The following is a 12174-nucleotide window of genomic DNA, read 5'->3' on the forward strand; positions in this document are numbered from 1 at the left end:
ACTTATATTGGCCAAGTTGCCTCTCTTAAGGAGGAGTTCTTGATTGTGATGCCTCTTACTCCTGATGTTGGGGTTCAACAAACACAGCTTGACAAGTTCTTCATGGTTCTTACTTTTATTGGCCTCCGTCCGGATCTTGAGCTTGTCTGCGATCAGATTCTTGGTAGTTCATCAGTTCTGTCCTTGGATGATGTGTTTGCTCGCCTCCTCCGTATCTCCTCCACTCAGACTTTGCCATTTGATAGCACTTCAGATTCTTCTGTATTAGTTTCTCAAACTAGCTCTCGAGGAGGCCGCAATGGTACCCGAGGTAGAGGTCAACGTCCTCATTGCACCTATTGCAATAAACTTGGCCACACTCGCGATCGTTGCTATCAGTTACATGGACGGCCTCCTCGCACTGCCCATGTGGCCCAGTCCTCTGATTCTCCGCTGCCTCAGCCTCCGAGCTCTTCCGCATCTCAGGCTTCTGTTGCCTCTGTTGCCCAGCCTGGTAATGCCTCTGCCTGCCTTACCCACACATCTTCTCTTGGACCCTGGATTCTAGATTCTGGAGCTTCTGATCACCTATTTGGTAATAAGGATCTTTTCTCCTCTATTACTACTACCTCTGCTTTACCTACTGTTACCTTAGCTAATGGTTCTCAAACTGTGGCTAAAGGTATTGGTTTAGCCCTTCCTCTGCCTTCTCTACCTCTCACTTCTGTCCTTTATACTCCTGAATGTCCTTTTAATCTTATTTCCATCAGCAAAATCACTCGTACTCTTAATTGCTCTATTACCTTTTCTGATAAATTTATGACCTTGCAGGACCGGAGTACGGGGAAGACGATTGGCATAGGACGTGAGTCTCAAGGCCTCTATCACCTCACCTCGGATTCATCTCCTGCAGTTTGCATTTCCACTGATGCTCCTCTCCTCATTCACAATCGTCTGGGCCACCCTAGTCTCTCCAAGTTCCAGAAGATGGTCCCTCGTTTTTCCACTTTATTGTCGCTTCCGTGTGAGTCATGTCAACTTGGGAAACATACTCATGTCTCGTTCCCAAAGCGTTTGAATAATCGGGCAAAATCTCCTTTTGAGCTTGTCCACACTGATGTTTAGGGTCCTTGTCGGACTGCGTCTACTTTAGGATTTCAGTATTTTGTCACTTTCATTGATGACTATTCTCGATGTACTTGGTTATTTTTAATGAAAAATCAAGCTGAGTTATTCTCTATTTTCTAGAAATTTTATGCTGAAATCCAAACCTAGTTCAATATTTCTATTCGTGTGTTACGCAGTGACAATGCCAGGGAATATTTTTCAGCCCCATTTACTTCGTTTATGTCTCATCATGGGATTCTTCATCAGTCTTCTTGTGCTCATACTCCTCAACAAAATGGGGTAGCTGAACGCAAGAATCGACATCTTGTTGAGACAACTCGTACTCTCCTCCTTCATAGTAATGTTCCTTTTCGTTTTTGGGGGGACGCTGTTCTTACCGCTTGTTATTTGATTAATCGTATGCCCTCCTCTGTCTTACACGATCAGATTCCTCACTCCCTTCTCTTCCTTGACGAACCACTTTATTTCCTTCCTCCTCGTGTCTTTGGTTGTACTTGCTTTGTTCATATTCTCACTCCTGGACAGGACAAGCTTTCCGCCAAAGCCATGAAGTGCCTCTTCTTGGGATATTCCAGACTTCAGAAGGGTTATCGTTGTTATTCCCTTGAGACTCATCGATACTTTATCTCCGCTGATGTCACCTTCTTTGAGGACTCACCATTCTTTTCCACCACTTCTGAGTCTCTTCCTGTTTCTGAAGTCTTGCCCATTCCCATTGTCTCCCCACCTGATGCTATGCCCCCTTGACCACTTTAGGTTTATCATCGTCGCCCTCGTGTCGTTGCTCCTTTCCCTTTTGCTGAGGCACCTGCTGACTCACTTCCTATCCCTTCGGCTTCACCTGCCCCGGCTCTGCCTTCTCCTAATGACTTACCCATTGCTGTTCGGAAAGGTACTCGCTCTACTCGTAATCCTCATCCTATTTACAATTTTTTGAGTTATCATCGATTATCTTCACCCTATTTTGCTTTTGTTTCTGCTATATCCTCTGTTTCTCTTCCAAAGAGCACCCATGAAGCTCTTTCCCATCCAGGCTGGCGACAGGCAATGGTGGATGAAATGGCTGCTCTGCACTCTAATGGCACTTGGGATCTTGTTGTTTTACCCTTTGGTAAATCTACAGTTGGTTGTCGTTTGGTCTATGCAGTTAAGGTTGGTCCTGATGGTCAGGTTGATCGCCTTAAGGCCCGCTTAGTTGCTAAAGGCTATGCTCAGGTTTATGGTTCTGATTATGGTGACACATTCTCTCCTGTTGCCAAGATTGCTTCTGTCCGTTTGCTTCTCTCCATGGCTGCTCTGTGTTCTTGGCCTCTTTGTCAGTTGGATATTAAAAATGCCTTCCTTCATGGTGATCTTGCCGAGGAAGTTTATATGGAGCAACCTCTTGGTTTTGTTGCTCAGGGGGAGTCTGGTTTAGTGTGCAGGTTACGCCGTTCTCTATATGGCTTGAAACAATCTCCTCGAGCATGGTTTAGCCGTTTTAGTTCTGTTGTTCAAGAGTTTGGCATGCTTCGCAGTACAGCAGACCATTCAGTTTCCTATCATCATAACTCCTTGGGGCAGTGTATTTATCTGGTTGTTTATGTGGACGACATTGTCATTACAGGCAGTGATCAGGATGGTATTCAGAAACTAAAGCAACATCTTTTTACCCACTTTCAGACCAAAGACTTGGGGAAACTCAAGTATTTCTTGGGAATTGAGATAGCTCAATCCAATTCTGGTGTGGTCCTTTCCCAAAGGAAGTATGCTTTAGACATCCTGGAAGAAACCGGTATGTTAGACTGTAAACCGGTAGACACACCTATGGATCCGAATGTCAAACTTGTACCAGGACAGGGGGAGCCTTTAGGAGACCCCGGGAGATATCGACGGCTCGTAGGTAAATTGAACTATCTCACCATTACTCGTCCAGACATTTCTTTTCCTGTGAGTGTTGTTAGTTAATTCCTACGGTCACCATGTGATAGCCATTGGGATGCCGTAATCCGCATTCTTCGATATATCAAAAGTACACCAGGCCAAGGTGTATTGTACGAGAACAGAGGTCATACTCTGGTTGTTGGTTACACAGATGCAGATTGGGCTGGCTCACCCACAGATAGACGTTCCACTTCAGGGTACTGTGTTTTTATTGGAGGTAATCTAATATCTTGGAAGAGTAAGAAACAAGATGTAGTGGCCAGATCTAGCGCTGAAGCCGAGTATCGAGCTATGGCTTTGGCAACATGTGAACTCATATGGTTGAGACATCTTCTTCGGGAGTTGAGATTTGGAAAGGATGAACAGATGAAACTCATCTGTGATAACCAGACCGCATTACATATTGCATCCAATCCAGTCTTTCATGAAAGGACCAAGCATATTGAAGTTGACTGTCATTTCATTAGAGAGAAAATCGCATCAGGATGTGTTGCTACAAGTTTTGTTAATTCAAATGATCAACTAGCAGACATCTTCACTAAATCTCTCAGAGGTCCTAGGATTAAATATATTTGTAACAAGCTTGGTGCATATGACGTATATGCTCCAGCTTGAGAGGGAGTGTTGAATATAATGTATTTATAGTATATTATATTTCCTTGTTAATATAGGTCACATGTATGGTAGTTAGGACTCCTAGCTTTGTATATATATATCTCTCAATTGTAAGTAGAGATTACATGAATGAGAATTAAGGTTTTTCTTCTTTCTCTCTCTCTCTCTCAACATTATTAATCAAAGTCTAAAGTGTATAACATCGCTATGCCAATATATAGATAAACAATTCTAAATCTAATAGGAAACCTTTTTTATAGGCAATTCTAACTCTCAAATAAAAATATTATCACTTCCTATATTTATGTCTAACATAAGTGTGCAATTTAATATCTTTATCTCCATTAGGAGGCCATTAGAGGGAGAATGGACGTTGTTGATGAGGATTCCTTTTGCTTCAGTAATCTCTAAAGGTGGGGAAAAGTGATATTAGGTGGGTTTATCCCTCCTTTCAAGAATCAAACCTTAGATTCATCGCCTAAATGGATCTCAAGTGTCAGCAGAAAGTGTTATAATCATGGATAGGGCTTCCTAAGGGTAATGGTGCAAGCTTCTTACAACATGATTTGCATTCAACCTATTAATCTGCAATTGATCTAATTGCAACCCGCCAAAATGGGCCCCTCCCCTGAGGAAATGCAACCAATGGTTAATGAGAGCTCTATCCTAAGCAACCCGCATAAAACCTTAATCCCTCTCTATGTTAATTTGACATACCAACTTATGCCTAATCAAATGGTTTCTACTAAACTCCTATGAACCTTCTCAATTTTGGGTGCTATACTAATGGTCGTAATGAAAATTGATAGAAAGTATGTGATTATGCAGCACAGGTATGTTGATGTAACCAAGGATTGAAATATCGGTTTTTACGGATATATCGGTACTTTGATTTTACGAATATATCGGAAATATCGGAGAAATATCGGAGAAATATCGTGGATATTTTTTCACAAATATCAATAAAGTGAAAATTATTTAAAATTAATAGAAATGCTTGAAAAAACTTTAAAAAATGATAAAATAAGTAAAAATACACATTTTAAAGTTATCTTGTAAGTGTAATTGACATATATATAATTAAGAAGATATTTTAAACAAAGATATATTGGTAGATTCGATATTTGAATTTTAAAAATAATATATATGAATTTTGAAAGTATATAGAGTTAGAATTAAATTAAAAAATATTTGATTTTATTGAATAAAAACAATTTATACATAAATATAATACATATGATATTACAATAGTCCTTATACTAAGGAAGAGATCGATGTGATTTCATTATATTGTTAGATGAAGATGACCCAATTTGCTGAAGATAATGTTTATTTAAAAAATTTTAAAATATTTTTATTAAAACATGTTTTATTATATTTTAAATGAAAATTAAATTAATTTATATAAATATTTTATTTGAGATTTAATTTTTAAAATTTTATTAAAAACATATAGTAACAACTTTTTTTTATTAATATTAATTTATTTAATAATCAAAATAAAATTCAATAATTTATAATTATTTATATGGGTAGAGGAAAATTGCTCTCATGATTATTATTATTATTATTATTTTTTTTTATTTTTTTTTTTTTTACCTCTACTAAATCTAAAAATTAAAAGGGCCACCCACGTCTGAAGTTGCCCTCCAGCCGAGAGAATTCCCCTTTCCCCTTTTCTGAAGCTGCCCTCCAGCCAAGAGAGTTCCTCTTCCTAAAAAGACCTATCTTCCTCTGCCACTCTCAATCCTCGCAGGTACTAATCTAATCACGTTCATATTATTTTTTTTGCAACCCCCGTTTGATTCCCAAGAAAATCCATCCCCCATTTGATTTCCGGGAAAATTCATTCTCGTTTGATTTCCGAGAAAATCCATCCATTCAAAACCCCCAAAGAAAACCAAAAAATTTGCTTTTCTTTTGCTCCCTGTGTTTTCTGGATCTATTTTAAGGGTCTCTTTGTTGTTGTGCCATTGGATTTAAATTTCACGAACCCTAAATCCACGATTTTTGAGCCAGATTTTGTATCCTGTGCGCGGGCTGGACTGGTAGGAAAATATAGGGAAATTTCCCGATAAATCGGTATTTCGCCGATATTTCGCCGATATATCGGCGATTTTGCCGATTTTTTGTCGATTTTTCCGTCGATCGATAATCGGTGACGATTATCGTTTCGACGCCGTCCGATATCCGATATTTCTTCGAAATATCGGCGACATTTTCCGATTTTTCAATCCCTAGATGTAACCATACTTGTACTCTTTAAGTAGAGATGGTTTGAGACCTTTTCAATAATTCCCAGAATACCCGACCCTAAGGTCTTCTCCAAGTGGGAATCCTAGGGATTTCAAAGGTACTTATTTTCATATCTTATCGCTTAGGTTAATCTAGCAAGGTCATACTGATAAACCTTTGCCCCAGGCAAAGCATTCCTGATATCTCTCTCTCTCTCTCTCTCTCTCTCTATATATATATATATCTATAGGTGATTGGCAATAAAGATTTTATTGGAAAGTGCCTAACAAAAGGGGGCACCTCCTATGATATGAGAATGCATTTGATGCCAAAGGTGCCAACAATCCTTAAACAGCTAAAACAGTTAACTAAATCCATAAAAAAATTAAAAGCTACAATCTAGCACCAACCTTGACCCAGGCAAAGCATTCTTGAGTAAGTTGACCATATAGAATGTGAACAGAATGTATGCCAAAATTCAATAAAATATATGTACATTTAACTGTTTTCCAATTATATATAAATAGTAGTAGTTTTAGGTTTTATGTTTCTGTCATTAAAATTAACAGACCAATTCAAGGACTTCAACAACTAAGAAGTTGTGCTGATTCTTTTCTGGTCGTCCTTTTGCTTGTGTTTAGTTCTTATTTTCCTTATATTTCTCTTATTTTCGTGTTATTTCTCAGCAGATATTTTTGAGTCCCTTGGCATGTTTTGTGCAATCCAACTCTTTTGCGTGAGTGTGTATTAATTTGATTAATCATTAAAAAGGGGCTTGTTGGAAAATAAATTATAAATCTTCTCTGAAAATCTTTGAAGGCACAGTTACAAAAAGATACATGTATCCATGAGGAGCATTAATTAGCACATTAGAATGTTATTATTCCTTTTACTTTTTTGGCTTGGATAATTATAGGATTTTCAATTGGGACTCATTAGATAGCATGAAGGTGGTTATTTCATTGGAAATTTATGTATGAGATTCTAATAGTTGTGGTGGGCATATTTACATCATTCTTTAGGCGACCAGCTTATGTGCTTTGCCGGACGGATGCAATTGCAGAAATTATAAATAGCTATGAACTGGAGATTTTGACTCTTGCCACTTTATCATCCTTGAAGGTATGTTGTATAGATTTTACTTCAGGGCAGTGCATGCTTGGATGGTGCACTTTCAATTTCAACCCTCATGATTTTGTGCTAATATGATAATAATTTCTGTTGTAATTTTTCTAATTAATAAAGATTGTACTTTTCATATTGTGAAACTGTGTTTCCAAAGCAGACTGACTGTTATGTGGCTAGTTACATTATCAAGCTCGAGGGGGGCAAAATGGAGGAACGGGAGTTTGTTGTATGTCTTATTAGGGTTTGTTTGTATACCATTAAAAATTTTCTCACATCGGAGCACATATTTTGCAGGTTCTTAATGAGGGTGATGATGCTCCTATCGGATGTGCTGTATCAGTAGTAAACGAGAGCCTTTCTGTCTATCTCAAGCTTCAGGGAGCTCTTAACGCAGAAGCAGAGCGAGAAAAACTCAGGAAAAAGATGGAGGAGATAAGAAAGTAAGTGCAGCTTCCTAAATCAAACCCTTAACCGTGACAAGTCACGAGTAAAATGAAGTTGCATGTGTATTCATTTGCTGTTGGTTAATCAAATTTGTATTTTGCAGGCAACAGGAGCATCTAACACAAATCATGAGTGCTTCTGGGTACCAAGAAAAGGTTCCGGCCCGTATTCATGAAGAAAATGTAGCCAAGTTATCATCATTGATGCAAGAACTTTTGTCGTTTGAACAAGCTAGCCAGCATCTGGAACGTGATATTGCAGCAGAACAAGAATCCCATTGAGTCTTCAACCTCACAGAAGGCCCCATTGGAGGAAACTTAAATTATTTTCTCTTGTTTTTCATTACTAAGTGTGACATTTTGTTTTTTTGTTTTTTTGTTTTTTTTTAAATTGTGAAATTCTGAGACTTCCTTAAATTAAATGTTATCAGATTTTAAAATTTTTTAATGATCTAAATTTTGACAAATATTGGTTCAAATCGTTGCAAGTTTATCCTGGTGTTGGACCCCTACAAAATGTTCCACTGATATGTATTGGAAGATGCCTAGTGACTTGCCTCAGCTCTGTTCTCAAGTATATTCCTGATCCTTACATATGAAAAGGGTTTCAATCCTTACTTTCATTCTAATGGATAGGACTATATATATATTTTTTTAGTTTTGCTTTTTGTCCTATCTCAATCATTACATATGAAAAAGCAACTAATAGTTTTTAAAACCAGGAATTAAAAAAAAATCTCAAATTTAAAATTAGTTTTTATATAAGAATTATTATATTTTCCATTTTAAAAAGGAGAAAATAAAAAAGATATTCAACCAAAGTATATTACATGGCCCCAAAAATATTGCTTCAGTACATGATATTGGATTCACTTCCATTCCATTCAATACCATTTAGATTACATTATGACTTTGCTTATTTAATTACATAGCAAAGCATTTTATCAAAACCACTCTCTTTATCTGCATCCAAACCACAAGGCATTAAAAGCTGAAACAAGCTCTTTCCGTAGCTTTCCACACACTCGCTGGCGATATTATTAGGGAATGGTCCATTTGATCCCTTCATGCCAACCGCCACGTACCAACCACCGGATTTACCTCCCACTTTTGGGATTTTCTCTTACTTTTTCTTACATATTAATATCTCCGTACTGGCCAAAAAATGAAGTACGGGCTAATAGTTAATTCTACTAAACTCCCACCTACCCTCTGTTTCTTTAGACTAATTACTAAATAGAGTAACTCCATAACGACATGTCAGCATCCGCCGCCATGTCATCTCCACCGTAGCCATCCGCCACGCTATGCGGCGGAGGCATCAGCAGACCCTCAGCCATATTCACCAGCAGACCCGGCATTCCAAAAACGTCCTCCTCATCCATAACAAACACATTATCCGGCGTCCTCACCTCACTCTCTTCCCTCCTCTCATCTTGCATAACCCCATCATTCTCCATTGGCCTAAACGCCTCCGCCGCCTCCGCTGCCGCCTTCTGAATGTCCTTGGCGTCGCGGGAGCTAGGCACATGCAGCCGCCACGCAGAGTCCGCAAAATTGAGGCAAGCCCCACGTCCCCTCAGCGCCAATGCCGCCACGTCGTGCGCGCGCGCAGCCATCTCCGCCGTCGGAAACGTCCCCAGCCATATCCTGGACGTCTTGTTGGGCTCCCTCACCTCGCATACCCACTTCCCGGAGTTCCTCCGCCGCACGCCGCGGTACACAGGGTGCCGCGTCTCCCGAAACTTCTTCCTCCCAGCCCGCTTCTTCGGGTGTGTGGAGGCCAGCATCAACTCTTCGCTGCCTCCATCAGAATCAGGCAAATTCAGGGAATCCCAATTGCATACGAGCGGGTGAGGGTCGGAATATGGTGGAGAAGTAGTATTCATAACGGTGAAGACTGAAGTGTCGAGATTTAGTAAGAGCAGTTAAGGAGAACGGTAACTGATTTGAGTGCTGAGTGAAGCCCTTTTTGTGTGGAGATTTGGGTACAAAGTAATTAACGAGTTTTATATATATGGTTCCCAAACACGGTTCTGATAAGGAGACAGGCTGGAAAACCACGGTTACATAATTATCATAATTATTATTATTTTTTCTTTTTTTTTAAGAGAATCGAAGTGGGGCTGACTTGAATACAGCTGTAGGCTGGTGGCCAAGTTGTGGAGCGATGGTTGTACAACACGTGTCATGAAAGTGACGTGGATATTGTAAGCCTGACTTGGTCTATGATGTTGACTGATGGGTCCAATGTATCTGTATCAAATGCTGTCCCTCTAGCTGTCAGAGTCAATGTCAGTGACGTACTACCATACTTCATTTTCCAATTCCTCGCCGATTCTATTCCGATCAGTCATTATAAGTCTTGAAGAATTAATTTATAAATTCTTCAAGACTTCCTTGTTGGAAGGGTATATATATTATATATTTAACGGAGGAAATCATATCTTAATGATACAATATTATTATATTATGCATATATTTAATTTATAAAATAAATAAAATACTATTTTTAATTTCTTGATATTTGTTTAAAATAAAAATTATATTACATTCCAATATTTGCTATTAAAATTTTTAAAATTTATCATATAATTAGTTATATCTAGAAATTATTCAATAATTTAAAATTTAGTAAATAATTATTTATTTATTAAGAATAATATTCATGATTCAAATGTTTTGGTTTGAAAAATAAGATTTGAAGCTAAAACAATAGCACCAATGTCATCACACCATAACATTGAATGTTTTTTCAAGAGAAAGACCCAACTCATGAAATAAAGATTGAATCCAAATCAATTATGTAGTGGTAGAAGCTAAAACACGATACTTTGACTCAATACAGCTTCTTGCAACAACTCGTTGTTTCTTAGAGCTCCAATTGATTAAATTACCACCAAGAAAGACACAATAACACTAATTGAGCGTCTATTATCAAGACTGTTGGCCCAGTCTACATCAGCAAAACCTTCAAGGAGCATTTTGGAAGCATGATGAAATTGAAGTCTAATAGTACTCGTTTTTCAAAGATATTTGAGAATCCTTTTGGAAGCAAACTAGTGATTATTTGTTGGAGCATGAAAGAACTAACAAAGTTCATTAATTGAAAACAATATGTCAAGTTTGGTCATGGTGAGATATTGTAGAACCCCAATTTACTTTGATAAAGAGAGAGGAAATCAAAAGACTTGTTGTTGTTCAATGCAAGTTTTTGATTTTGATAGATGAGAGTAGAACAAGACTTGGAAGAGGTTATGTTTGTTTTAACTAACAAATCATGGATGTACTTAGTTTGTGTAAGAACTAAGCTTGTAGAATTTCTATGTGCCTCAAAATTAAGAAAATAGTTCACTTTTCTTAGTGTCTTCAATGCATACTAATTACCAAGATCGGATACTCTTAAGATTTTCAAGTTAGGGCCTAGAAGCCTACTTAAGGCCATACAGAGCCTTGACAAGCTTGCACACACGAGTAGGCTTTCCTTGATCAACAAATCCTTCTAATTATGCCATATAAACTGTTTCATGTAATTCTCCATTAAGAAAGACATTATTGATATTAATCTATTATATACTTCACTGATGAGTGATAGCTAAAGTAAACACAATTTTAATGGTAGAAGACTTGATCATAGGATTGAAAGTTTCAAAGTAATCAACACTAGGAATTTGTTGAAATCCCTTTGCTACAAGTCTGGCTTTAAAACAATCTATAATGTCATTTACTTTAAGTTTGGTTTTAAACACCCATTTATTACTCACAACATGCATATTCTCAGAATTAGGAACTAGCATCTAGGCGTTGTAATCTCACTATCCATAGCAGACTTCCAATGAGGATTAGATAAGGCTTGTGATATAATAACATGAGCTATAATAGAGTCACACGTTGGAATTATTGCAACACACAATTTAGGTTTAGAAATTCCATTTTTGGATCTTGTAACCATGGGACGCGTGTTGGTCAAAGAGTTGAAAGAATGAATTAGGTGAGGAGTTTGAGATGGTGAGCAAACAAGGACAAAAGGAGCTAGATGATTAGAGCCACAAATTATGCTTTAATGACGTATATAGGAATGATTTTTGCAACTATAAAGGCTCAACTCACCCAACGTAACTCGAATTGTTTCTAAGATCCTAGCCATGGATATAACATATATCTTGAGCTAAATCATAGGTTTAAAGAATGAAAAGGATGTAGGTTGAAGAAATTATTTTCAATCATGGTAGATAAGGGACTAAATATGCTTAGAATAAGCTCTAATAAGATAAGTTTCGGCAAATGAAAATGAAGTAATTCATAGCATGAAAGATCATAAATAGAGGTTAGGGAAAGAGTTGGAGAGTAAGCAAACATGAGAAAGAAAGTTGAAAGATATAGCTTGAAGTTTAAACATTCTAAATTGGAACAGAAAATTTGGTAACAACATATACTGTGACTTTGAGGTAAAATTTAGAGTATTTCCCAAGGTTATTTTTGGGCATACCATGTATCATTTCACTTATGTTTTAAAATTTTTGGCCATTTGTGATATTTTGGTAAAATGCTTTTGAAAGTGGGATGGACTGCTATGCCATCTTGCATGAAAAGGTTCTAAGCCTTTGCTAACATAAGCAAAGTCTTCCTTGTTTATGTCATAACCTAATGTTATTATTGTTGTTTCCATGACTATTTTCCCAAAATATATAAAAAAAACAAAATCAATTCAAATTTAGTCAAA

General features: G+C 37.5%; 2 protein-coding genes across 4 annotated transcripts in view; one reads left to right on the forward strand and one right to left on the reverse strand.

Moving 5' to 3' along the window:
• Nucleotides 1-7918, forward strand: part of LOC100257207 (valine--tRNA ligase, mitochondrial 1) — a 50108-nt gene extending 42190 nt beyond the window's left edge. For 2 of the 3 annotated variants that reach the window (XM_010664228.3, XM_010664229.3), the window contains exons 19-21: nucleotides 6903-7002; nucleotides 7303-7448; nucleotides 7556-7918. In XM_010664228.3, the coding sequence (XP_010662530.1) occupies nucleotides 6903-7002; nucleotides 7303-7448; nucleotides 7556-7733 (424 nt within the window). In that variant the 3' untranslated portion in view covers nucleotides 7734-7918. The remainder of the gene's footprint in view (nucleotides 1-6902; nucleotides 7003-7302; nucleotides 7449-7555) is intronic. The other variant, XR_787902.3, reaches the window with a different exon arrangement.
• A 396-nt stretch (nucleotides 7919-8314) lies between these two features.
• Nucleotides 8315-9435, reverse strand: CBF4 (CBF4 transcription factor). Its single transcript, XM_002280061.4, has one exon. It carries the CDS (start codon nucleotides 9338-9340, stop codon nucleotides 8684-8686), a length of 657 nt encoding a protein of 218 aa, XP_002280097.1. The 5' UTR covers nucleotides 9341-9435; the 3' UTR covers nucleotides 8315-8683.
• Nucleotides 9436-12174: the final 2739 nt, after the last annotated feature.

This window comes from Vitis vinifera, chromosome 16, assembly GCF_030704535.1.
Source record: "Vitis vinifera cultivar Pinot Noir 40024 chromosome 16, ASM3070453v1".
NCBI classification, from domain to species: Eukaryota; Viridiplantae; Streptophyta; class Magnoliopsida; order Vitales; family Vitaceae; genus Vitis; species Vitis vinifera.